This window comes from Mus musculus, chromosome 4 (genome assembly GCF_000001635.26).
Source record: "Mus musculus strain C57BL/6J chromosome 4, GRCm38.p6 C57BL/6J".
NCBI classification, from domain to species: Eukaryota; Metazoa; Chordata; class Mammalia; order Rodentia; family Muridae; genus Mus; species Mus musculus.
In genome coordinates this window covers 128,506,211-128,533,955 of record NC_000070.6, presented here as the reverse complement: position 1 = coordinate 128,533,955, position 27,745 = coordinate 128,506,211, and the positions used below count along the sequence as shown (strand labels likewise).

General features: G+C 48.2%; 1 protein-coding gene and 1 long non-coding RNA gene across 8 annotated transcripts in view; one reads left to right on the top strand and one right to left on the bottom strand.

Annotated features, from left to right (window-relative positions):
• The window catches only part of Csmd2 (CUB and Sushi multiple domains 2), a 581,156-nt gene that overhangs the window by 33,705 nt on the left and 519,706 nt on the right, over window positions 1-27,745 (bottom strand). For 6 of the 7 annotated variants that reach the window (XR_001784158.2, XR_001784159.2, XR_001784160.2 and 3 more), the window contains 11 exons: window positions 25,316-25,396; window positions 24,770-24,883; window positions 22,879-23,067; window positions 20,431-20,577; window positions 16,175-16,363; window positions 14,763-14,948; window positions 13,616-13,810; window positions 11,931-12,104; window positions 10,386-10,559; window positions 5,591-5,764; window positions 3,090-3,278 (listed from right to left, as the gene is read on the bottom strand). Coding sequence is in view for 2 of the 7 variants with exons in the window: in XM_011240560.3 (XP_011238862.1) it covers window positions 3,090-3,278; window positions 5,591-5,764; window positions 10,386-10,559; window positions 11,931-12,104; window positions 13,616-13,810; window positions 14,763-14,948; window positions 16,175-16,363; window positions 20,431-20,577; window positions 22,879-23,067; window positions 24,770-24,883; window positions 25,316-25,396 (1,812 nt within the window). In the remaining 5 variants the exon portion in view is untranslated. The remainder of the gene's footprint in view (window positions 1-3,089; window positions 3,279-5,590; window positions 5,765-10,385; window positions 10,560-11,930; window positions 12,105-13,615; window positions 13,811-14,762; window positions 14,949-16,174; window positions 16,364-20,430; window positions 20,578-22,878; window positions 23,068-24,769; window positions 24,884-25,315; window positions 25,397-27,745) is intronic. The other variant, XR_867884.3, reaches the window with a different exon arrangement.
• On the top strand, window positions 1,341-27,745 carry Gm33656. The gene is made up of 4 exons (XR_868174.2): window positions 1,341-2,764; window positions 23,587-23,735; window positions 24,426-24,570; window positions 27,531-27,745. It is a non-coding gene; the product is annotated as a predicted gene, 33656 (long non-coding RNA).

The following is a 27,745-nucleotide window of genomic DNA, read 5'->3' as shown; positions in this document are numbered from 1 at the left end:
GGAGGTAGATTAATAACTACCCAGCACAAAGTAGGTATGCAACCTACCCACTTCACACTGTCTCTGAATTGGAAGCAAATCAACACCTATGTAGCACATAGTAGGGATACAGCCTGCCCACTTCACCACAATAATTCTAAATTGAAAGCAAAGAATAATTAATACCTATTAATATCTACTTTAATCTCTATTAAATATTAATATATATCTACTTTTACCTATTAATACTGTAATGGCTGGTTTTGTGTGTCAACTTGACACAAGCTGGAGTTATCATAGAGAAAGGAGCATCCCTTGAGGAAATGCCTCCATGAGATCCAGCTGTAAGGCATTTTCTCAATTAGTGATCAAGGGGAGAGGGCTCAGCTATTGTGGGTGGTGCCATCCCTGGGCTGGTAGTCCTGGGTTCTATAAGAAAGCAAGCTGAGCAAACCAGGGGAAGCAAGCCAGTAACATCCCTCCATGGCCTCTTCATCAGCTCCTGCTTCCTGACCTTTTTGAGTTCCAGTCCTGACTTTCTTTGGTGATGAACATGGAAGTGTAAGCTGAATAAACCCTTTCCCCCCAGCTTCTTGGTCATGATGTTTGTGCAGGAATAGAAACCCTGACTAAGACAACTACCTACTAATTAATACATACTTTAAAATAGGGGAGTCAAGGGTGGTCTCTCTGAGATGGACAGGCCAGGCCTGTTCTGTCTGGGACAAGACCATCAAGGAAGGACCACGAGGTGTGCAGGCCACGGCCATGACAAACTTGGTGTGGTCTTAGCTACTTTTCTTGTTCCTATGACCAAATATCTGGCAAGAAGCAACTTGTGGGGGATAGAGTTTACTTGGATTTAGGTTGAGGGGATCAGTCCATGGTGGTGGGAAGGGTGGAGGCAGGAGTGACAGGCAGTTGGTTATACTGTGTCGAAGTCAGGGAGTAGAGAGCAGACAGGAAGTGAGACTGAACTATAAAATACCAAGGCCTGTACCCAGTGACATGCTACTTATAGGATGGTGCCACCTCTTAAAGCTTTCAAAGTGTTCCCTAGTAGTGTCTCTAGCTGGAGACTCGGGGTTAAAATCCGTGAGCCTGTGCGGGACTTTTCATATTCAAACCACAGCAGTGTGTAGAGCAGGTTCTAGACCTTCCTAATGCTGCAACCCTTTAATACACTTCCTCACACTGTGGTGAGCCCTAGCCATGAAGTTATTTTTATTGCTACTTCATAACTGTAATTTTGTTGCTGTTATGAATCATAGTGTAACTATTTGATATGCAGGATGGTCTTAGGCGATATGAAAGGGTCGTTGAGCCACAAGGGGTCTCGACCCACAGGCTGAGAACCACTGGCGTACCTGAGTCAGGGAAGAGTGGAGAAAGACATGGGGGTGGGGCACTGGCAGGTAGGTCATGATGTAACATTTTGATTTTATTCTAAGCGCGATAGCCACCAGAGGGACACGACTCGGTCTATACTACAGCAGGGTGACACTGGTTGCTCCGTGGAGGAAGGATTGGGGTGAGGCTGCCATGAACCTGTTTCCGTGGTTCCAGAAGATATGGTTATGGCTTTGATTGAACATTGGAGTGAGTTAGGAGGACCTCCATAGTCATAACAGCTCACATCCAAACATGGCACAAGGCAGGACACTGAAGCTGAGAAGGAGAGGGAACCAGAGGACCCCTTATGATCTGAAGCCACCAAAGTCTTAAGCCTGGCTGGCACATCATATGCAGACAGTTATCCATTTAAAATTCCAAATAACTTATCATTCATACATGGGGCTGGATGGCCATGTCAAGGTCCTTAGGCAAGGGTGGTATGGGCAGTGAGCTGTGGTTCCTGTCTCCTATTATATCTAGAAGAAGGGCTTTTGATAAAGTCACCCAGATTTGAAGGCTCCCAACAGGTGTGTGACTCACAGAGACAGGTACACTGGTGATAGCCACTACTCAATAGCCATTAATGCTTTGGGACTGCATCTTTGCCTCTATGTTAGAAAGATGGGGAGAGAGTAAGCCACCCAATGATTCCCCGTCAGCAGCAAGAGTGCAGAGATCCAAGGGCACAGCTCATGAGACTGTGAAGCTAGCAACCAGTGTCACCACTTAAGTTCCTCCGCTGGCTTTGTTTCTCTCCATATTGACCCTGTAATTTTTCATAATAGTAAGCAATGCTGCTATCACTTATGGAGTAGCCTCATGTACCAGAGAGTAAACTAGTACTCCTGATTTGCCCACACAGTCTCTGAATGCTGAGACACGGTTATCCTCATCATTTTCAAAGTGGAAGAAGCCATGACTCTGGGACGGGAGGACTTCCTCCAAGCTGTGTGGCTTGTTCAGTGACAATGCTGGAGTTGGCATCCAAGCTGACCTGGATGCTGGCATCTAGACTCAACGGGAAGTTTTGCTTCAGTCCTACTGAAGAGAGGGGTGCATGCTTGTGTGACGGTTAAAACTGATTGTCAGCATGGCATGATCTAGAATCACCTAGAAGATATCCAGGGCATGTCTGTATGGGAGTTTCTGGACTGGGTTAAGTAAAATGAAAAAAAAAATTCTAAATGTGCGTGTGCATGTCACCATTCCAGTGTTGGGGGGCCCTGGACTGAATAGAAAAGGGGACAAAAAGAGCTGAACACCAGTATTCATCTCCTTTTACTTCCTTGCTGTGATGCAACCTGACTCCTGCAGCCGTGATGTCACAGCCACAATGACTCTACCCCCAGACTGTGCTTTTGAGAGACATACTGTCGAAGCAACAAAAGAGGTAACTAATACACATTATCTTTCTGAAAAATCCAGAGAGGGTTAAAATGAAGGCACTGTGTCTCTGTACAGCCGGCTCTGAAGGAGGGGGGTCCTCAGGATTTGTGGGTTCATTGGAGTACCAGAGGGGACTGGGAATAGTCCCTGTCCATGAAGAACATGTGTGAATTAGCATGGCATCTCTGCACCAGGGCCCCAAGAAGGGTCCCGATGTCCAAGGGACAGTCAGAGTGCTGTAGTGGCACAACAGGCATGTGCACACACATGAACATATGTGTGTGTGTGCTCTGAGATATGTCCCTTCGATAGTTAACAGATCTACTTACAGAGACACTGTGGGCGGGGCCGGTCCCAGGTGCCGTCTCCCTGGCAGCTGAGGGCAGGAGTGCCCAGGAGGTAGAAGCCGTGGTTGCACTGGTAGGAAACGGTGGTGCCGAAGCTGAATCTGTGGGGCCCGCTGGTGTGGACTTGCCGGACACTGTTCTCCTGGTGCCCGGGATCCGTACAGTTGATGACTGTCATGGAAAGTGACAGTGAGACACTGAGATTTGCATATGAAGGATTTTCTCAAGCTTGAATGAGAATTCAGAAGTCTAGACAGACGCTTCTCAGTCCAGCCCAGACTCTAGGGCAAAGCTTGATGACAAAGTAGACCCTGCACGGGAGGCTGGCCTGGTCCTAAGGCCACGGCCCCTCTTCTCTGCCTTGGTCACCTGGTCATGGATTTATCTTCCATGTCCAGGTGACTGTCACCTCTCCTAAGGAGCCTGCCCCTCCTCCTAGACCACTCAGTCTTTCTCTCTCAGTGTTCCCAGTGTGGCTGCTGGCCTAAGGTGAGTTGTCTCCATCCATATACACCCTGAGAGCATGGCTCTCTTGCCTCTGTGTATCTGACCCCTAGTGTGGCTCCTTCCCAAAGCTCATCTGTTGTAAGACAGACACATCTAACCTGGTTTGAATAGCACTTGACCTCGTTCTGAAACTGGTTTAGTTCTTTTTATGACTGTTTCAAGTAAGCATTCGTCTCCTGGGGGACTCAGCTGGCCTTCCAATGAGCAAGGGTTTCCAAAGATGCTTCACTCATATTCGGCGTGTTTAGAATAATGGCAATATTCACCATAACCCGTACTATGTGCTTTGCCTTTCAAATACTTTCAGATGCACCTTATGACCTGAGTCTCATCCTCATAGAGTAAGACAGTCAGGAAAAGCGAGTCAGGAGAAGTGAAGTGATATAGATATTCACTTTATTATACAAGGTGTGTGTGTGTGTATGTTTGTGCACATATATGTTTCTATGTGCATGTGGACACAGGATAACTTTGCATGACTTCTTCAGGAACTTTTCCCAGTTCCTCTGAGATAGGGCCTCTCACTGGCTGGAGCTCAGCGATTAGGCGAGGCAAGCCCCTAGGAACTAACTGCCTGTCTCTGCCTTCCTAGTGCTGAGACTACAAGCATGCTACCACACCTGGCTTTTTAAAAAATAATAATTAATTAACTTTATTACTTATTCATTTTACATCCTGCTCACTGCCCGTCTTCCAGTCACCCTCCACAACCCTTCCCCCACCTCCCCTCCCCTTCTTCCCTGGGTATTTCCCTACCCTGGTACTTCAAGTGCCAGGCTAGGTGCTTTCTCTCCCGGCTACACAGGCAACAGCTTTTGGGATAGCCCCTGCTCCAGTTGTTAGGGACCCACATGAAGACCCAAAATTTATCCTATCTACAAGAAATGCAGGGGTTGGGGATGGATCAGAGACTGGGGGAATGGCCAACCAATAACCAGCCCAACTTGAGGTCCATCCCACGTTCAAGCACCGATCCCTGATGCCTGGCTTTTGTAGTAGGCTCTGGAGCTCGGCTCAGGACCTCATGCCCCTTAGGCGGGTGCTTTAATGGCCGGGCTGCCTCCCCAGCCCAGAGGTACTTGTGTGACCTTTGATGAGGTTCTCTGAGTCTTCACTGCTGTACTGTTGTAAAAAGCCCTTCAAGGCTCCAGAAGTTTATCTGGAATAGTTTACATGGCTCCTTCAGGGAGTCTGATTTCCTCTCTGCATCTCTTAACTTTCACCCTGGCTTCTTGATCTCAATTCTTAGACTCTTTAGCATCTGTTTTTCATTCCAGTTCTGTTGTTTAATTTTTTTCCTCATCAACTGAACAAAGGAGCTACAGCCATGAGGATAGACCAAGATGTGGTACAACTTCTGAATTCCTTGTTTATGTGAGAAAAGGCCCTATGTGCACACACCACCCACACAGACACACTTACATACACATGTGCAGACACACAGATACATGCACACACACACACACAAATAGGCAGGCAGACAGACATACACACATGCATGCATGCTAACACACATGTGTACACAGACACACATGCAGTCACACACACATGCTTGTACACATGCACTCACACACAAACAGGGACACAGACACACAGACACATGTACATACATAGTCACACACAGAGACACACATATATGCATACACTCACTCACATATACACATGCTAGCAGGCACACAGACAGACACATAGACCCACACACTGGGGCATTACATGATGATAAATTACTTGTCCTGTGAACTAAATAAGGCTTGCAAGATGAAACTGTTGATTTGCTCATATGACCCATGATAAAACATCATACAACTGTATCTAGGGGTTGTGAGTCTCCATTTGTGACCCTTCTCTGCTCCAAGAGTTCCTTTGCATGAGGGACAATCATATTGGGACAGAATGCCACGGCTTGTCCTCCTGGGTCACAGAAGCCCAGACAGCTGGGTGGTGGGGAAGAGAGTGGGGCAGGAAGGGTGACTCACTTCTGCAGGTAGGCAGTGTGTCGCTCCACTGCCCACTGGCCAGGCACTGGGACCTCGCAGCCCCCTCAGCTATGTATCCTGGGTTGCAAATGAACTTGACCACGTCGTTGAGGTTGAACTGGCTGCCCTGAGTAAGGCCGTTGACTGGATTGCCTGGGTGTCCACAGGTAATTGCTGCAATAAGAATGGAAGACAGGTGAGCCCGCCTACTAGTCTACACCCCCACATCAGACTCTTCTCACTTAGGATAATGCCTGACTCACGTCTGTCTACAGGGAGCAGATTTTTGCTGGATCACCAAGGTGGTGGCATAGGCAGGGTAGCTTTGCAGGTAGCTTTATATGACAACCTTGTACCAACTGGGCAAAAGGATCCCGGCACCCTCACCAAAGCTAAAGACCATTCAACCTCATTCGAAAGTGAGGTGAATGCTGGACATGGCGACCTAGGGAGTCCTGACTTTTAAGGGTAGACAGACCAAAAGCCTGCAGAGGGAACTGAGGCTGGACCAGAAATGAAGCCCAGTGCAGCTCAGCATGAGGGGCTGAGTCAGAGCCATAGGACAGACCTGAGCCTTGAAAGATAATCTGAAGAGCTGTCAAGTCATTAAAGGCGGAAAGAACAGTTGTCTGTGGATTCATCAGTGAAGTGGCCATAGCTTCTTGCCTTCCACTTATTCCCAGGCTGCAGGTCTTGTCTGGGGACAGCAGGAGCAGCCACTGGCATTGATTGCCACCTCCTGTGCATTGTTCTGCACCCAGGTTCCTTGCCACCTTGCTACCTGCTCCAGAGCTTTGTCTGTGACACCCTGCCTCCTGCCCTGAATCTTCTGGCAGTGGGGCTCAGGATCAGGGCTCCTGTTCATGAGGAGGGTCTCTCTGGCTGGGGTAGAGAAATACTGGACTGGGGGTGTGGTTGCCGAGCCCAAATCAAACTACAGTGGCTTTTGCTGCCAATGAGAGAAGAGCAAGGTGACTGAAGGAGACAGCTGTGATGCTTAACTTGAACTGTCAACTTGATTGAGTGGAGAAATGCCCAGGAGCTCAGAAAAGCACACGTCTGTATGCCTCTATGTGGGCATGCCCAGAAATGAGATCAGGAGGGCTCTGACCCAATGAACTGGTTAGCCAGCCCTTGATGGAATGATAACGCGATGGCAGTTGGGAGATGGTGGCAAGGAAGAGGCTGGGTCTAGTTGGAGGAAGTACATCACTAAGGGTTTTTCCTCAGGGTCCTGGCTTCTTCCTGTATGGCCTTTCTTTGCTTCCTGGCTGCTGTGATGTGAATGGCTGGGCTCCATCCCAACCTTCCCATTGCTTTGGAAACCCAGAGCCCAAAGCAAATCTTTACAGTTGTTTGTGCCAGGCACGGTGGTTCAGAAGGCTGAAAGCCTGAGTTCTTATCTCAACGCCTTTGACTCTGACCCACGTCTAACAAGGAGCATCTTTAGGTCAGGGAGGCATTCTTCATCCGGGCATTTCACGTGAAGCTCCTGGGTGCAATGAAAGGTTTTGTGTAGATACATCAGAAGGGATGACTGGATATGGATGGATCTCACCTTCTGCAAACCCAACACTGATGGAGTCCCTAAGACTGACTTGAGACATGGCAGTGGAGCAAGCTGCCTCTCTCAGTGGCCCGCTCTATGTGTGAAGAACTGGATGAAGAGCAGCAATTAAAAACAAAACTTTGCCTCACAATGGTTCAGAACAAAGCCCTGCATTTTACATAAAGGCTCACTTTAGGGAACTCTAAAAAGTGAAGAATTTTCCAAATTACTGGCAAGCTCCGAGGATAATGGTGGCCGTGTAAATTCCCCCCAAATGCAAATTAACAAGAGCACATAAAAGAACAGAAGACCCAGGTCTGCAGAAACCAAGACAGGGACTGCCACGGGCTTTAAATTGTTCGGAAGTTGAAAAATGAAAGCGTCCAGGCAGGGCAGCCCAGAGCCAGATCTTAAAGCTGTAATCCAGAGAATGCTTGAGGAACAAAAGCAGAGTAGACACATTCCGAGAAGTGCAGGAGATCCAGGGAGGTTGTCCTGCAGCCTCAGCCCTCGGAGAAATATTAGACCTCAGGCACCAAGTGAAAAATAGCCAGAGGCTTCCGGAAGACCATCCAGAGCGAGGCTAATATTGTACTTCAAAAAGTTGACGGCTTAGACAGAGCGTGGGTTGGTGGCTACTCAGGGAAGGGTGGAATGGGAAAATGAAAGGCTGGTGTCATGATTCAAAGCTGCAGTGACATAGGACAGGACAGCAAAGTCTAGGGATTCAGGGTGCAGCATCCTGTCTGCAGTTAACAGTACTGTATTGTACACTGGAGATTTCCCAAGAGAGTGGATGTCAGGTATGCTCACCGCATACCCACAAAGGGAAGGAGATGAACTGTAACATACTTGACAGTTGTCACCATTTCTCTATGGAAATGGACCCCGAAATAGGCTTAAATAAGTACAAGTTTTTTTTAAAAAAAAGGTGAATTATACACACACACACACACACACACACACACACACACACACACACACAGAAACATACACTGAAAAACATATGATGGAGGAATAGTTTTAGAAAATCAAACAACTTGTGGTCAAGGATTTTATGATCAATCTTATTGCCTTTCGAACGACAGGGAATAGAACGGAGCTTTAAACGGAGCTGGTACATGCCTATCACACCAACCCTCAGGAGGTGGAAGGAAAGGATTACATATTTGAGGTGACATAAGCAGACCCCATCCTATAATACCAAGAGCTGGGAATGCAGCTTTAGTGGTAAAGTGCTTATGTAGCACTTATCAGGTCATCTGTTGAATCTGCAGGACACACACACACACACACACACACACACACACACACACACCACTCATAGCAGCACAGACACACACTAAAAACCCAAACCACCACCACCCACTACCACCACCACCACCACCACCACCACCACCACCACCACTGCCACCACCACCACCCATGGAGGAACTTGAAGAATACTATGCAAAGAGTTGTACTGACTACTAAAGACTATACTTGACCCTACTAAGAACTAACTGGGGTGCTTCAGCAGTGTTGATGATGAATTTAATTGTAGGTTCAAGAACAAAGCAAAGGTGGGGGCAAGGAATAGAATTACGACATATGAACTCCATGCTACATGGTCTCAGCCCTGACAGAGTGGGAGAAATGCCACCAGGAATAGAAATGGGAAAGAGGAACATGCAGTGTAGCCTTTATGTGAAAGTTCATGGATTCTAGTGTTGGTCAACTAGATAATAAAGATTTGAATAGAAAAAAAAAACAAAAACCAGGGACCTGACAGCCTTACAGTGTGATAAGTGAAAACATCAACACCAAAGAGAACAACACAGCGTAATGACAGAGAGCATAAGAGAATTAGGATGGAACATGTAAGGCATATCCCCCTACATGAGTGACTTTAATCTATGAACAGGAAGATTTTCATGTTGGCATGTGTGGGGTTTGAATGTACTTGGCCCATAGGAAGTGGTGCAATGAGGAAGCGTGGCCTTGTTGGAGGAAGTGTGTCACCGTGTAGGCGGGCTTCCGAGGGCTCCTAGTGCTCAAGCTCCAGCTAGTGAGGAAGGGACCCTCCTCCTGGCTGCCTTCAGAAGACAGTTCCTTCCCTGTGGATCAAGACATAGAACTCTCAGCCCCTTCTCCAGCACCATGCCTGCCTGGATGCTGCCATGTTTCCAGCCATGATGATAATGGACTGAACTTCTGAACCTGTAGGACAGCCCCATTTAAATGTTGTCCTCTGTTAAGAGTTGCCTTGGTCACGGTGACCCTTTACAGCAATGGAACCCTAATTAAGACAGCATGCGCGAGTGCAATTTAATAGATGTCTCTGCTATTCAGGGATTGTCAAAGGCCTACTGGGGAAAAGTGTGGAAGTTGGAATTCTAAGGATGAAGTCAAGAAAAGTAAAATTCAGGTTAAAGAACATTAAAAGAGATGAAGAAGCTACTTCTAAAGGTGAGAAGTTACAATTTGCCACAGAGCTCTAAGTGTTCCGGACATAGCAACGACCTGCAGGAAATGCTAGGAAAAATGCCAGTACATTGATAACTGAACACTTTAAACACATCTTTCAAAGAAAACTGCTCAAGTGGGCAAAATCAGGAAAAAAACCAAACAAACAGAAAGGACATAATTCACAAGGTACATCTTAGGAATACATGTTCTTGCTCTCAAGTGTACATGGGACATTCATAACGATTGACCAACTGTTTATTCAGAAGGAAAGCATCTGTAAATGTCAAGAAATAGAATTAGTGTGCATAATGTATATAAAATAAAAGTGAAAAGGTCTGTTGGCTTAGAAATTTAAAAAAAATTATTAAAACCTTCCAATTGTAGGGATGGGCAATTAATGAGAAATTAAGAAGCTTCTAAGAAATAATAAACATTTATAACTAGTATGTGTGAGGTATAATTACAGCAGTTGATCAGAAGAAATTTTATAGCTCTAAATAAAGAAGAACACAAAACGAGAGACTGAAAATGAGTGAGCTTGTCGGTCTGTGCCTGCGTGTAATACAATTCAAATACAAACTAGAAAACCAACAAAGAAGGTGAATCAGAAGAAGTCACAAGACAATAATAAAACCTGTAGTTAATGATGGCACAGAGACCCAAAGAAACAGATGCAGTGACCATATCTGTGTCGGGAAAGGAATATACAAAACCTTTAGCTAATCTAATCAGGAGGTAAAGGGGGGAAGTCCGTGTTGACTCAGCCCCGTGGCTAGGGAGCGTGGCCGACATACTTACGCACACAGAAAGGGGTCTTGCCCGACCAGTGATGATCCTGCTGGCAGATGCGCACAGACATGCCGATCAGGCGGAAGCCAGCCCTGCACTGGTACACCACGCTGCCTCGGTAGTTGAAGTTTTCCCCGTTGATGTGTCCGTTGACAATGGGCTCTGGAGTCCCACAGTGTCCAGCTTTGATGGGATGGGGGTGGGGGAGGGAAGAGAGTCAACCACAGAGGAACCTCTAGGAAGTGGGGTAGAGCTTGGGTGGGGTGGGAGGGAAAGTGTCAAGTTCTCAGTCATGTTCCGTTTTCCCACCTCCCGCGGAGAACAGTGATCCAGGAGCGAGTTTGGGAACTCTGTATGTGACAGTATTGCACGCTTGGTGACCCCATCATCCATGACCATCCTTTTCTGGGTTCTGTTTCTGTGTCTGTACACAGGTGGGGAAGCTATCACATTTCCCAGTCTCTGTGAGGGCTATGGTAAGAAGCCTGGTGGCCAGCCTGGAGGAGGTGGGGGAGGACGTTAGGCCACACCCATGAAACATAATTCCTCTGCCCCTGATTATGCCGTGATGTGATGTACACTGCTTCACCACAGTCCAAAGACCGTGGGTGACAAGTGATCGTGGGCCAACAATTCTAGAACTTCGAGCCAAGATTAATCTTTCCTCTCTGACAATGGGTTATCTTAGGCATCTTGTCGTATCTGATAGAAAGTTGACACAAGGACCCATCCCTGGTTACCTACTGCCCACTGAGCACCGTAGCCTAAATGAAGCCATCACAGCTTATACTGCTGATGACAACCATGAAAGAGTAGCTGCTTGGCCAAATTCGCCTTTCTTTTTGAGTGACATCTCATTGAGTTGCGTTTATTAAATGAAGCGTGGGCACAGTAGATCCCTGGCATCCCTTTGGTTCCTTTGACTAGGTGGCAGTAGCTCCCAACTGTACCCTCAGCCAGTTCCCAAGAAAGTGGCTACTGGCCGTGACCTCCTGCAGCCTGGAGGTCACTAGTGTATATATCAGGGACAGATCACCCAATCTGCCCTGCTAGGCATGCATAGCTGAGACCCTCTTCTGGAACTGAGAGAAGCCAGAAAAGAATAATAGGAGAGAGAACTTATATTAGGCTCAGTCAGGGAGCACATTAGCCCTGGGAGCAATGAAAATTTTCTCCTTTGTAAGCTGTTTGTAAATGCTCCTGTTATTTGCTTAGTGTATACGCATGTGTATATTATAATGTACATACCGATATACAACTGGGTACATTTAAAATAATTCTCTAATATATAATACAAAGAATATTTTAGTGCATTATAAGAATGTGTCTCTTTGGGGTAGAGGCCAGGGCTACACTGGTCTTCCTAGGGCTAATTAGATAAGCAGGGTGTTCCTGTGATTAAAGTGTGGACCCTCGGAGGCTGGTCTCATTCTTTCAAGTTCCCTAAGGAAAGCGAATCTCTGGCTCTAGTCATAATGGATGCCTGAAAGTTGGTTACTGGAGTAAGTACGTTTTGGGAATAGGCAGGTAGGGTGGGCCTGAAGGGCCACTCACCAAGGCAGCGGACTTCAGAGCCACTCCAGAGTCCATTGGCCATGCACTCCCGCACCCTGGAGCCCACCAGTGTATATCCGGAATTGCAGGAGAAGATGGCAGTCGCCCCATAGACAGACATAGTTCCAATGCGGTGCCCACTTGGGGGTGTGGGGAGCTCTCCACAGGAGATGACTGAAAAGATCATAAAATGTTCAATAAAGCAGTCCTGAGATGGGGGACACGAGACGCGATGGACAAGATGAAGGAGAATAATGATCAAAGTCAAGAGGCGCCTAGCCTTCCTCTCCTGGAGTGTGATGTTCTATGATGCTGCCTTGCCCTTATCTACAAGTATCTCCAGGAGCTCTGGAGGTGCTGCTCCTGTGCCCAGGCTCCATCTCTGGAGTTGGAAGCTCAGGCTTGCATGCTTGTTAAGGACTCCACAGATGGTTGCAGCGGAGCTGTGTTTAGGATGGGATGGCGAGTCTGTGGTGTGCTCAGAGAAGACAATGACATCGACCTTGCCCTTTTCTGCTGAGCCTCACAGTCCTTCTCAAGGGAGTATGCTGACAGCATCTGACTGATGTACAAGGTGAAGGCTGACTACCAAGGCTGTGCTACAGTGAGGCTGCTCTGCTACTCTGCCACAAACATGGCTTATTACACCCCAGGGCCTGTGGCTTTCCCTTCCCTTCTGCAAGCGATCCCAAGCACGTACACTCATTCAACCTGGTCTCGAGGAATGGCATTTGAGATTCAAAGAACCAAAGAAAAGCCATTAACAGGGAAGAGGAATCAGACAGACAAACAAACTTAGGTGGTCCTCCGTGCTCCGGTCTTCCTTCCTGTACAGCCTCGTGTCTCTTCACAGGCTGTCTCACTGTCTCTTTGCCTTCTCTTCTTCTTCTTCTTCTTCTTCTTCTTCTTCTTCTTCTTCTTCTTCTTCTTCTTCTTCTTCTTCTTCTCCTTCTTCTTCTTCTCCTCCTCCTCCTCCTCCTCTTCCTCCTCCTCCTCCTCCTCCCCTCCTCCTCTTCCTCCTCCCCTCCTCCTCCTCCTTCTCTCTGTCTCTCTGTCTCTCTGTCTCTCTCTCTCTCATGTGTGCTTACATGTGACATTGCATATGTGGAGGTCAGGGGGCAACCTCAGGTATCTGTCCTCACCTTCCACCTGGTTTGAGACAGGGTCTCATTGCCACCACATAAACCAGGCTAGCTGGCTCCTGGTTTTCCATGGATTCCTCTCTCTCTCTTTGCCTCCAGCTTTTTCACGGGAGTGGTGGGATCACGGATGCTCTCAGTACCACAAGCTGCTTTCACTGTGTTGTGGGGATTTGAACTCATGCCCTCACATTTGCATGGCAAACTGTTTCCCCCACTGAGTCATTCTCCCCCCCCCCCCCCGCCCCAGGCAAGCCACACACCGTTATCTTTATACCTCTTTGCTACCCGGCACAATAGTTGGGCGGCAAAAAATGAATGAATCAGTGCCTGATGAGCTGGAGGTTTCTCAACAGGGAGCCTGTCCTAAGATGGCACAGTGCTAAGAAGCAAGCCTTTTCCCAGCTCCCGACTCATGCTGAGTGTCAAAAAGTGGTATGCTGAACTTGCTGGTGGTGGGGGAACCCCTCAATCTACTGCGTGTATGAACTAGTTCAGGTAGGGAATACCACACACACGGGCCCGTCTTGCCCTCCCTGGGCTTACTTTGGCAGGTGGGCATCGACTCTCCCAGGCTCCACCTCCCGTTGGCCTGGCAGCGGATGACCCTTTGGCCCGTGTAGTAGTAGCCAGGGTCACAGATGAGCATCAGCTGGGCCTGGAACTGATACTGGGTCTCAAAGATGAGCCTCCACCGGCCGTGCTCCACACTGATGCTGCTGATATCAGGACAAGTCACAGCTGGGGTGGGGGTGGGGGGACAAGGAACAGGGAGGAGAATTAGGGAGCTGATAGGGAAGGCATCACAGGAGTCTAGAACAAGGGACTGAGGAACCTCAATGTAGCAGTGATGAACTGAAGGACAGTCGGATCCTAGGCAGGTTTGATTCTAGGCAGGTTTGATGAATGAACGAAGAGCAGTGTGCGTGGAGGAGCAGTGTGAGTGGGGGAGTCCAGGTCTGTAAGAGGACGCAGTAAGCCTCGTGTTTCGCCGGCATTAGTTACCGACTGTGGCCTGCACATTCTATTTGGTCTGATTTCAGACCCCCCCCCCCTTCTCTTTTGGATGATTTTCAAATAGCCAAGGCTAAGGGTGGCTTTGAATTTCTGATCCTCTTGCCTTCACTTCTGGAGTGACAGGATTACAGACGCCCTACTGCCAATGGTTTATGCTGGGTAAACACTGTTAATTGAGGTACATCCCTAGCTGGAAAAGCCAGAAATCTGGATATTTATTTAAAAATCTCTTGATTATAAAATGTTAAGGAGTGATATTTTTAATGGGGCATGTGTATATACATTTTTTTGATGGGGCAAACAAAATCCAAATCTGTATCATTGGACTAAATATGGCTCACTGGGCTGCCTATTTGTCTTTTGGTCCCCTCAAATGATCACATCAGAGGACTGTGATCAAGGGACATTCATGCAGCTTTCTGGTCATTCCAAGTGCTGTGGTAGCTTATGAAAACACCCCAGAGCATGATGGTCCTTCAGCATTCAGAGTAAGTTGCAATGGGAACCACAGGTGATAGATGCCCTCTCTCGTTCTCCATGGGACTCCTACTGCCCCCTATCCCTTCCCAATGCAGGCTTTCTGCTCTCTACTGAATTGAGGCCCACTCCTTATAGGAGTCTTTCCATCTGCATACCCAGCTTCTCCTGCCACCGTCCCCACCTCCCTTGGACTCACGGACACACTGAGGGGGGACATTGCTGTTGCTCCACAGGCCAGTATCCAGACACTCTGCGGTGGCCTCGGCACCCGCCTGGAGATGGTAGCCTTCATTGCAGCTGTACACAGCCTTAGTCCCCACGGTGTACTCCTTGCCAAACACAATTCCATTTTTGGGAGCATCAGGGAGACCACAGGAAAGAGCTGGTCAAGGAGAAAGGATGCCGTGAACATTTCTGACTCAAGATGCACTGAGCATACATTCTCATCTTCCCTGTTAAGGAACTTAAAACTTACAGTAGGAACTCACAAACAGAAAAAGGCTCCCAAGGAAAGACAATAGGAGAGTCACTGTCAGGGGTATCAGGAAAGAATGCACCAGAGAGCAGGGTGGAGATAGATATGTGTTCATAGATTAAATGTAGGGTCAGGGCTGCAGCTCAAGACCTCCAGGGAAGAGCCACAAGGTCAGAAGTCCCCGCTCTTCCTTCTGCTCTGTCCCACAGGTGAGTGTTAACTCACTCAAGCCTCCAAAAAGAACCAAGAGTCTCTTCTTCCTTAGGGTGTGGGGACAGAATCCTGAGAGAGAGTTCGAATACTTGCTACCACCTTTAATCACTGTCTTCACAGCCACAAGTCTACAGCTCAGGCCTCCTTCCTTCAGACTCAGATAAGCTGTGGCAGAGGACAAGGCCATGACTGTGGCCAGCAATGATGCCCAACTCTGCTAAGTTTTCCAGAATGCCCAGAGACTCTGGACTAGGACTCCGTTTCTAGTCTGGAAGCATATTATTGTTTTATTCCCATGTGTATGTGTTTTCAGGTGTACATGTGTAGAGGCTTGTGGACGCCAGAGGACAGCCGTAACTGTTGTCCCTCAGGTACCATCCTAGATTTTCAGGGCAGCATCTTTCTTCTGCCTGGAGCTCAGCAAAGAGGTCAGGCCATAGCCTCAGAGACCCTCCTGCCTCTGCTTCCACAGTAATGAGATCACAAGCACTCACTTATTTATAACTCCTGGGCTTAATTAATTGGGTTCTGCAAGAGCAAACTCAGGTCCCATGCTTGCAAGGCAAGCACTTTACTGACCGGGCCATCACTCCAGCCCGTATGATTTCAATGTTTTTAAATTAGTGTTTATTGAATTATATGAAGTAAGATATTTCATCATGACAGGAACGTATGTTCTTATAAGGGGAAAAGCACTCAGAAATTCTAAGAGGTAACACATGGGAACTGAATGAGACATTTCAGGGGTCAGTTTGCTTGACTCATTTGCTTTTGGAGCTGGACCCCACACCTCCGTCTTGGGAGTCCTTCTTAGCTGCTAGGAAGAGACAGGTCCCCTTCTTGCCATGGGGTTCCTAATACCCCGATACAGAACTTCCTCTTCTAGTTACCTGGTTGCTACTTCAGTCCCCGCTGCTCACCTTGACAGAGAGGAATGGCCTCACTCCATAGGTGGTAGCCTTGCGGGTGTCGGGTACAGATAGCCATGCTGTGTCCCACCAAACGGTAGCCTGTGTTGCATCCGAAGTGGATGGAGCCGCCCGGCTGGGTGGTTGTCTGGCCCAGGATGAAGCCGTGGAGTGGAGCCTTAGGCAGGCTGCAGTAGGGGGCTGAGGAGGGAGAAGAGGCTTGGTGGAGGGGTGTTCATGTACCACTGCTGGAGCAGGCATGCTGTCCCCTATCCAGGCTTGTTCCCCCCCCCCCCCCCTTATTTCCTCTCCCATTGGCAAGTTCTTTGCTATTTAGGAAGGTCTGAGTGGTTGACACTGAACACCAGTTAAGTAAAGCCAGAACAAGATCAAACAAAACAAATCAAAACAAAGGGTAATTGAAAACTACAACAGCAACCTGCTTTGTGAGTCATGACGTCCCCTTTGCTGCCTGAGCACAGCCCAGACTGCTTTCAAAGTCCTTGTAAATGCAGGCAACCTTGTAAAGCAGGGCCCAGTGGGACAGTATCCTAAACATGTGACACCACCAGGCATTAGCTTTTGTGACTTAGGACAAATCACCAAAGCTTGTTTAATTCCAGTTTCCTCCTTGCAATAGGTGATCCCCTCTCTTACATGTGCTCCTCTCCCACAATAGGTGCTCCCCTCCCTCAATAGGTGCTCCCCTCTCTTACAATAGATGCTCCCCTCCCTCAATAGGTGCTCCCCTCTCTTACATGTGCTCCCCTCCCACAATAGGTGCTCCTCTCCCACAATAGGTGCCCCCTCCCTCAACAGGTGCATCCTTCCCTCAACAGGTGCTCCCCTCCCTCAATAAGTGCTCCCCTCCCTCATAGACGCTCACATGATTTTTAAAAAGAGACAGTGTCTGATAAGCATCCCAGCACGGTGTGGGTCACTTAAGTGCTCAATAAATGGTTGCTCTCTGTCATTCTGTTGTATTGCAGATGCCTAGGGATCTAGAACACACAATTCCCTTCAGAGCTCATTCCCTGTCCTTCCAACGTATGGGTTAACATATTTTATTCATTTATCCGGTAAAGAGTTCTCAGGAGTCCATTAAGCACCAGCTGCCATTGCAGTACTGGGGATACAATAGTTAGGGAAGTAGACCAAAGCCCCAGATGGGGGAACTCACACCACAGACCCTGCCGGGGGTCTTTAGTTTATGTGACAGTTGTCATCAACAACCTGACAAGGCCTAAGGGGACAGCTCTCTGGGCACAGCTGGGAGTGAGTTTCTACACTGCATGAATTGAGGTCTGCCCTAAATGTAAGCAGCAGCAACCCATGGGTGACTCCGAGGCTGAATAGAAAGGGGACGGTGAGCTGAGCACCAACATCCATCTCTCCTCTGTTTCCTGACTGTGGCTACAATGGAACCAGGTACCACAGGGTCCCCTAGCTCCCATCACCTTCCCATTACCGTGGCATGCGGTATCCTGACATCCTGTATCCTCACACCACACACTAAGACAAAGATAAACCACTCCCTCCCTAAGTTGACTTTGTCTGGTATTTTATCATAGCAATGAAAAAAAAAATGACCAATCCTGGTTGGTTCTGTGTGGTTGTGAGAAGGATGACCCAGGAGCCTTCCTTCATGCCCGCTTTCATTTGCCTGAGCGTCTCTGGCTGGGTGACCCAGGTAGACAGGGATGAGTGGATTGGGGACCAGATCCCATCTTCACATGCTCTCACAGAGAGGCCTTGGACTTCCTGTCTGAAGACTATGCCTCTGCCCAGGCAGAAATGGTGTTTTAAAGATGCACGCTCCCGCTATGCCTGTTGTGTACAACTTCAATCTATGTACCACCTTCACCCAGGACTGGAAAACCCCAGATAGAGAATACACATAGTTCCTGGGAAAGACACAGGTGTATGTTACCATGTCTGCTGCGTCTTAATTATTAAGTACTAATTGCTGTACCGTGTAATGAATTTCTTTTCTACATGGCATAAGTGCTGTAATTACAACCGACTCATTACTTCTAAACACATTAGTCTCTAAGCAGAAAGGCAAAGGGAACTTCTTGAGAGCTCTTTGCTCCAAATTTAGCAGCAGGAGTAGGGAACGGCCATGTTCCCTCCACTGGAACCAGGAACTCTACCCTGAACCCCCCCGATGGGTATCTTGGGGTTTCTTTTTCGTTTTGAGAAAATGGAGGCTGTCAAAAAAACCCTATTGCCAGCAAGTAGCAGGACAGATCACAGATCATGGGGTCGTGGTGCCATCTTTTCCCTAACCATGGACACCTGGGAGAGGAGAGTGGGGGTGGGATCTACAGAGGAAGTAGACTTTGAGAGAGTAAGGGCAGGGCTTCCCTCACTCCGTCTGGCTAGTTCTCACCATCAGTGGTTTTTTTTTAGAACTGGGTCCACATGGTGTGGGCTGGTCTTGCAGTGAGGAGGCCCGTGAGAAGATATGGACAAATGGTTCTTCAGGCAGAACTTAATGGCTCATTGTGACACCCCTCCTAACCAATATTCTTGTCTGTGTGTGTGTATGTGTGTGTGTGTGTGTGTGTGTGTGTGTGTGCACGAGGGAGAGTGCACACGCAGGCGTGTAGTTTCAGTGTATGCAAGTATAGGTGTGTGTGCACGTGTGTGTATGTGTGTTTCAGTGTATGCAGGTGTGTGCACTTGTGTGTGTATGTGTGTTTCAGTATATGCAGGTGTGTGTGTGCATGTGTGGAGGAGGTGGAGGTTGACTCAGCTGTCATTCATGATGTCCACTTTAATTTTTGGAGACAAAGTCACTCATTGAAACCTGGGGCTCACTGATTAGGCTGGGGTAGCTGGCCAGGATGCTCCAAAGCTCCCCCTGTCTCTGCCTTCCCAGCGGTGGGATTACTCGTGCAGGTCACCACAGCAGCCTGCTTCTTACCTGGGAGCTGGGGATTGGACTCGGGTCCTTGTGATTGTGGGCAAGCACTTTACTGACTGAGCTGTGCTCCTGGCTCCCTGCGACCACTATTCTTTAAAACTTTGTCTAATCCTTGTCTGGCATGCAGGCATGTGGCGGGATTCCCATGATCTGCAGGCCTTCCTTGCAGCCTTCAGGGCTGGAAAACCCTGCCAACAGCACCCTGGACTGTCCTTCAAAGCGGGTACCAAGGTTTCAGCTTATCAAGCCGATCAATGGTGCCCACAGAGAGAGAGAGAGAGAGAGAGAGAGAGTTCAGAGAAAGTCTCTTTTCTCCATATAATTGTATCCTAGGGAAATTTTTTTTTAATCAAAGGCCTGGCCTTTGATCTGACCATGCCCAGACAATATGGCTTTGCAAAAGAAAAACAAAAAAAGAAAGAAAGAGAAAAGAAAGTCTGTTAATTGCCGTAATGTATATGGATGCGGAGGACAGACTGTTAAGTTAGTCAGGCACAGAAAGACAAATCCTTGTGTTTTTGTTCATGTGTGGAAGCTAGGGAAAGTTGATTTGACACAAGTAGAGGGTATGACAGGGGTCACCAGAGCCCGGGACCAGTAGAAGGCGGGCAGGGTTGAATGCGCTTAGTTATTGGCCCTGAAAATAGAAAGGACTAAGTTCCCATATTTTGCAACACAGATGGGCAGCTGTAGTTCATACTGCCTATGCATTCCCACTGGGGGAAGAATGGGCATCAATCGTCTCCAACACAAAGAAATAAGCTTCTTTGAGGAGACCAGGATGCTCATTGCTCCCCCTTGATCACTAAGGTCGTCTCTGCGTCAGAATGTCACGCACACCTCACAGATATGTCCTATTGGCATCTGTTAGGGAAAGAGTAATAATGAAAAGAGACTTGGCTTGCACAGCAGGGGAGGGTTCCCTCTGCTGCCTACCCTCTGTAATTGTATATCTTAAAGTCAGTCAGTCGAAGGACTTGTGGTTATATCTCCCAACTGGCCAAGGGGCTAGGATGCCCCCGGGTCTCATCCAATCTCATATTGAATAGTTATGATTGAATAGTTATGATTCGATCCTGGAGACACAGGGTGAGAGTATGAGAAGAAAGAGACATGGTTAGAGGTGGGGGGGGGGAAGGGCCTGGACACTGTGGAAGAGGTGGGAGCCTCCTCTAGTCTCGCTTGGGCAGTGTCAGATGAGGGAAACAGAGCAGGAGGCAGCCCCACCTCCACAAGGGAGGGCGAGGAAATGGACCATGGCTCCTTGAGATGCTTCAGGTGAGACACTCAAGGGGTTCGGCTTGGAGGCTCTTTTCAAGTGCGCTCATGACCTACTCACCTGAATACCGAATCTTAAAACCCTTCCGGTTATAGGCGTGGTCAGATGACCAGCGCAGGTACACAGAGTTGCTTGAGCTGGTGACAATCAAGGGAGCCGAGTAATTCCCACTGAGAGCTTTCAGTAGAGGACTTTGCCCTGAGGGACCTTGGGCGAGAAAGACATGGCATTATAGGACATTAGAGAGAGATGTAAGTGTAGATATGGCCTGGATGTCTGGGCGACTTTGCATCTGGAGGCCTTGCTGAAAGACTCTCTTTTGCCCACCCTTATCTGAAGAAGTGCTCTGGGGTCAGCAAGTGAGATGGAATCTATTTGCTGGTTGCCTGGGTCGAGCAGGTAGTTGATGAGGGAGCTGTTTTTCAAACTGGGACCCTCTTCTGAATTCTCTTGTGCATGCTAAAAATAGCATGGTGCTCACCATACAGAAACTTTGTTTATTGAACAAATATAAATAGAGAGCCATAGAGCCAGAGGAAAGGGATGGCTCTCGGGGTTGTAAGAACACTTCTCAACATGCCTCCTTAAGGTTCCCCAGGAAGGCGCCTTCTCCTATTTCCTACCTTAAATGTCTGGATTGCATCTCAGGGCTCTGGCCCAAGGAGTGCAATATAAAACTGGGAAACTCATAACGCAGGATTTATAGTCCTGGAGAAGGCTGTGAGTGACGATTTCAATACACTGCTGAGACAGCTCTTGGAAGCTTGGGAGAATAATGGACTACATTTAACAAAGCAGAGGCAGTTGAGGTGTTGTGGCAAACTGGGAAGGAAGCGTCCTGAAGTGAGGAGAGCAACCTGCTTCAACAGTTCTATCATGAGGAAAAAAAAAAAAACAAACCTCATGCCTAATAATTGTTTACCTTGGGAGAGCCTGGGGGGGGGGGACTCCATGGGACCAGGCTCCTTAGGAGTAAGTGGGATGAGAAAACTCTGGGACACAGAGTCTTCACAGACTGGAGGAAGAGCGCCATGATTGGAAGTGGGTAGTAAGGCTGGGGTAGTAGCTGGAAGGTCTGAGCTATGGGTCCCGTGGGGATGGGTCACAGACTGTCATTACTCCCAAGGGCAAGCTAGCTGGGCAGCCCCAAAGAGCAACTAAAAGAGTATGGATTTATGAGCAAAGCAGCCGCCAGAAGGGAAGGGAGCATCCGCGGGGGAAGGACTCAGCTCTCTGTCCATCTTACAGACCCAAGCCAGGCTTCATTTCCCCTTCACTCAGAATAGTTTGGCTGAAGGAGAGGTTGGGTCCCCCCTGAAAGGACCCTAGGAACCGCCACCAGTTGTGTACAGCCGTCATTCCTTTGGTTCTTCTCTTTACCCACCAACAACAGTTTACTTGTACAGATAAATACTGGAACCAGGCGGTGGTGGCGCATGCCTTTAATCCCAGCACTTGGGAGGCAGAGGCAGGCGGATTTCTGAGTTCGAGGCCAGCCTGGTCTACAAAGTGAGTTCCAGGACAGTCAGGGCTATACAGAGAAACCGTGTCTTGAAAAACAAACAAACAAACAAAATACTGGAGACATGAGAACAGCCGAGGTTACTGAAGACTCTGGATACAGAATCTGGAGTGATGCTGACACCTGGGCATCCCAGTCGTACCACGGCTGTCCTGTCGGGTGGTAGCACATGAGGAGAGAAGCTATTTCTACCCCAGGGTGTACCTTAAATCAAAGATCCCCAGGTAGCTGAACCACCTGTGGCACCTTTACCAGAGCAGGTGGGCATAGTCCTGGTCACTCGCGATGCAGTTGTGGATCTGCATTGTGCTCTTCCCCAGGTTGTCAGTAAGGGGAGCAGAAGCAGATTGCATTGGCGTGAGGTCGGCAACGATGTACGTTCACGGTTATGGCCCAGGGCTCTGTCAATAAGCCTGATCTTTATCATGATACAGTGAGAGGAGATGGGGGATACGGGCATCCTGCAGAATGTAGCATCTTGGTTCTTTAAATAGGATTTGTTAAAAACCACTGGGAAAATTAGTATAGATATCTTAGCCACTTTCATATACTCCAGAGGAGAAGAGATAAATCTTACAAAGTTTTGGTGTTTTGAGGGTTCATTGGTTTAAGACACGCTGAGATGTTTTCTCTAGACAAAACAGCAAATGCTAGCACCTCTTGTCCTGACACTAAAGAAGCAGTTTGGAGTCTGGGACACCTTCTTGGGTTTTGGAAGAAGCCTACTCTTCATAAGAGGCTACCATTAGGATCTACTTGTTGATACTCAGGATTCAGGCTGGTATTCAGATCTATCTAGACTACAATGCAAACAACCGCCATATAACTCATCAATTCCTGGGCCTTGGGTTTCTACGGTAGAGGTAGACATTATGTAGTGCCTTCAGAAAGTTATGATAGGAAAATGGAGCTCAAATAACCCCAGGGACTGAGGGAAAGCTGTTGCTGTCTGTAGCGGGGAACCACACGCCCTTCGAGGGACTCACCGTCAAAGATCTCAAATTCATCATACTGCTTCTCGCTAAGGAAGTACTCCACCGTGATCGAGATATTGTACTCTGGCTCAACCCTCACCAGCCAGGAGCAGGTCTGGAACTGTGGGTAGCTTCCGGGATAGCTCTGGCTAAGGATCACTCCAGTGGAGTCTGTCAGAAGCTCATTGGTCGGGCAGTGCACTGGAAGAAAGAGAGACACTATGTACACGGTGTGGAGGGCTGAGATATTAGCTTGTCCACAGAATGGAACTATCTCTGCAAAGCTAGTATTGTGTATTTAAATAAGTTCTCACATTTGCCGTTATACTGCCCCATGGCAGGCAGTAACCTCATGTTAACATGACAGTGTTGCGGGAACTCATTGCACGCCAGTTGGTTCAAATCATTTCCTAGCTTGGGTGTGGGTGCTGCTACCTAGATCTGAGGTGGATGGGGGCAGTATTTCTTTCTTTCTTTCTATCTATCTATCTATCTATCTATCTATCTATCTATCTATCTATCTACCTGCAACAGTATGCTACCCACACCCAAAGAGTCACTCTACAAAATGGGTTTAGTTCATACAAAGATAGAAGAGTGCAGAAGTAAGCCACAGATGATGGGTTGAACACACCTGAACTCAGAGCTCTAAATCCAGGAGCAGGGGTACACAGGTACTCAGCAACTGTGTGCCCCCCCCAATAAATTATTCCCTTTTAGTGTGATGGCTTTTCCAATGCAAGCAAGAAGTCCTACCTCAGAGGATGGCTGTATCATGGAAAACATTATGCTACACTACGTCAGACCACATATGTAGCACCTGCAGCATAACGCCTCAACACACCACAGGGATGGTGGTGGTAACGAAGGTAACTGCATCAGGAGCTGAGAGACCAGCAGGGTTGGCTGCCGCCTGATTTCATAGCATTAAGGTGGTTAAAGGAGGAGAAGGAGGCGGAGGAGCAGCAGGAAGAGCAGCAGGAGGAAGAGAAGCAGGAGGAGCAGCAGAAGGAAAAATAGGATCAGGAGGAGGAAGAGTGGGAGGAGGAGTAGAAGGAGGAGTGGGAGGAGGAGGACCAGGAGGAGAAAGACCGGGAGGAGGAGGAACAGGAGGACTTATGACACATCATAATAGGGGAGGGAAGAGGCTGGTACAGAGGAGCCCTGTGCACCCCCAGGCACTGGGGAGGTGCTCTGTCCTGGAGCACAGGGAAGTGCCACAATAATCTACATGGAACAGCTTTCTGGACAATTTGCTTCTCTTTGCTTGATCTGAAGCTGAGGCAAGGTTTCCAGGACTGAATCAGCTTCCCCCTCGCCCTCGGTAGCTGTGCAAGGTTTCCAACCGCACAGCAGTCGAGCAGGGTCAGATGCCATCTTCATATGCTTAAAGCCATCGTCCCCCCCACTCCTCACCATAGCCCACAGCCTAAGTTCAACCACTGTCTCAGTTGACAGGGAGTTACCAGCTCGGTGCCTCCTTGGGTGCTCAGCGGTAGGGAAGGATTGGATTTGAGTTGAGCTGGGGTAACCTGGTGAAGTGAGTTCATCTTTTCCAGGAACCACACTGGGATACGGGCAGCTGAGGTCTGGAGTTACAGGGTCACACACATAGGATGTTGGGTACGTTTGACCCCCAGCAACAGAGTGACATTCCAATTTTTCCAAGCCAATACTCAGTACCCAACTCCAGAGAACAGCCAGGTAAGGAACAGGGGACGGTGGGGTCCTTTCACAGGTGGGGTCCTTGCCAAGGCTCTCGTTCACTCTGACTCTGCAACTCATTCATCAGACACCATGGACATGGTGAGCTCTTTTCGCTGGGCAGGAACTGAGCTCAGAGCTGAGGACAGGAAGAGGAGCGGAACTTGGGTTCTGTGGGGGCGCTGTTTAGTGTAATTACCTTCGCATATTGGGGGTGGACCTTCAAACTGCAGGTAGGTTCCCAGCTTGCAGGTCAGGATTTCACTCCCCACTAAGGTAAAGCCTGGGAGGCACCTGTAGCGGACGATGTCACCTGTCAAGAGAGACGAGCATGGGCATCGCCTGGAGCAGTCTGGTTCAGAAGGGTTGGCATCCCTCAGACCCACTGCCCTGGAAGGTAACTAGCACTGGGTCATGCTTTATGCCAGCTCCATGCTGGCCCCATGACCCAGACTTCTATTTCCCTCCCCGGCTCAGCCTTCTGGATATTTCCTAAGAAATTCTAGGCTATCTTAAAGCTTTTGAACAGTAGAGGGAAGCCATACATCCAGCTCCTCCTTCTGGGGCTGGGTGAAGGAAGAGGGTTTATATTTTCGGGGTGCACTTGGCTAATGGAACACTGCCACCCATATGATCTGGGCCTTTGTTTTCCTCTACAGAGACGAAGCCATCACCCCAGTCCCCATGGCTTCCTGGCCCCTCTCAGCCACCCTGGTTGGAGATCCCCGCCATTTGGCAGTGGTACCTATGTTGAATTCTTCGTTCTCTGTGACCACTTCAGCATTGGGGAGGATGGTCGGGGGAGGGCACTTGGTGAGTGGATAAGCTAGAAAGACAGAAAGACACAGGTCAGGGGCAAAGTGTCACTCCAAGGCCTTGGACTAGTTCCTAACAATCTCTGACCTCATTCATTCACCTAGCAGCTGTGTTTTTATTTTTGTTGAATTGACACAGGGTCTTATGATGTATCCCAGGCTGCCCTGAGCTTGCTAGGTGGACAAGGATAATCTTGAACACCAGATCCTCCCGGCCTCAGCTTCCCAAATGCTAAGATTACAGGTGCTCACCACCATGCCTGGTTTACGTGGTTCTGGTCACTGATCTGGGGCTCTGAATATCTTAGGTGAGCACTCTACCAACTGAGCCATGTCAGATGTGGATTCATGAGTATTTGTCTCTACGCTGGGCCAGTTCAACCACACACTATTTGGCGTCTCTTCAGCCATCAGGTTTTGGTACAAAACCCAAGGAGTATGCTTCAGTTCCAGTAATAAAGGACGGAAGTATGACATTGCAGACCTACCACTCGATGATGTGGTCATTTTGACATGCAGTTGCTTTAAGAGACATAGCAGCCAGGGAGGAACCTAACCACTATAGCCTGGGTCCCCAGTCTTCTACAAGTATAGGAACAATGTTAACAAGGGAAACCTCTGTGCTCCTTGCCTGCTCAGCTGCCCAGTTAAAACAGGCTATGGTTTTGGGTTGTATCCTTGTTTCTTATCCAGTGCCTCTAAGTCACAAACTCCTCATAGTAAAGCCTTATATTATTTTAAATTAGCCATTCCCTTGGGCTGGAGTTATTTATTTATGTGTTTTATGTAAGTACACTGTAGCTGTCGTCAGACACTACTATCTGAAGAGGGTGTCAGATCTCCTTATAGATGCTTGTGAGCCACCATGTGGTTGCTGGGATTTGAACTCAGGACCTTTGGAAGAGCAGTCAGTGCTCTTAACCACTGAGCCATCTCACCAGCTCGGGGCTGGAGTTTTTTGTTTGTTTGTTTTTTTGAGACAGGGTTTCTCTGTATAGCTCTGGCTGTCCTGGAATTCACTCTGTAGACCAGGCTGGCCTCGAACTGAACTCAGAAATCTGCCTGCCTCTGCCTCCTGAGTGCTGGGATTAAAGGTGTGCACCACCATGCCCGGTGGGCTGGAGTTATTAAAGGGTCTGTTTACCCAAAGTATATCTCAGCACCTGTCATACCAAACTAGCAGTATTCACATCTAGTAGGATCCAAGAAGCATTCAGTGACATCGCTGGCCTGAGGGTGGGGTGGGGAGGAGCATGGCTGGGGACATCCTCCATGCAGGGACACTTCTGCATTCTAGCCCTCCAAATCCCCCAGTGCTGACCCTGCAGTGTGTTTCACCTTCGAGCCAGCGATTAGATAACAAGGCAAAGTTACTTCTTCAAGATCCTGCAGGAAATAAACGATGCAGGCAGGACTTAACTCCAGGTCTGGTTTCTCCTGAGCTCGGGTCCTCCCACTGGCCAGAGCCCAGCCTCCACATCCTGTGTATGTCTTCTCCTCTGACCTTTGTCCAACACAGCTGACCTCAGTGGATTCTCTAAACTGGAGTCTAGCCCATGGGGCAGAGGCTGGACGGTGCCTGGGTGTGGAATGGTCTGTGTGGAATTCTAACGTCTTTTATTACCTGGCTCACGGCTGAGTGCTATCGATCCTGTTACTGCTGCTTTGGCTGCTGCAGCGACGATTGTTCCCTAAACCTCCACATCCCCAGCTATGTTTTTTAAAAAATGTATAATGTCATTAGAAGCCCGGGGGTTTTCTATGAAAACGGTAGGAAGAAAATTAAATGTATCCATTGTCCTCGCAGACGTAGCTACCTTTAGTCACGTGCTGTGACTTCTTTGTGTATTTGTTCCCTTCATAGTTAAGGGTTTTGTTTTAACAGGTCTGCATCATGTTGTATGCACCTTGTGCCGCTCCTTGCCAGCTGCTATTATACCAGAAAAACATTTCCCATACAATAAAACTTCTTTGAGAATGAGATAGAAATGACTTTGTGGAATCTAATCATATTCACTTACTAAAATTTATTTCAGATGCTCTGGTGTTAACCAGTGGGCTTCTTCAGTTTTTCCATTTAAAACTGTGACAGCACTATTTACCCATACACCACATATATCTCAATTTTCTTTTTTTTTTTTAAAGACAAAAATCTCACGTGTCCCAGACTGATCTCAGCTCACTACGCAGCCAAGAATGACCTTGAACCCCTGATCCTGCCTCCATTTCTCCAGTGCTGGAATTCCAGGTGTGTCTCACCATGGCTGGCTTCGCTACATCTTTTGTATTTTTAAACATTCTTCCTTCTTTTCATTCTGCTGCTTCTTTTAAACAGGAAATGATTAAAGCACACCTTTATA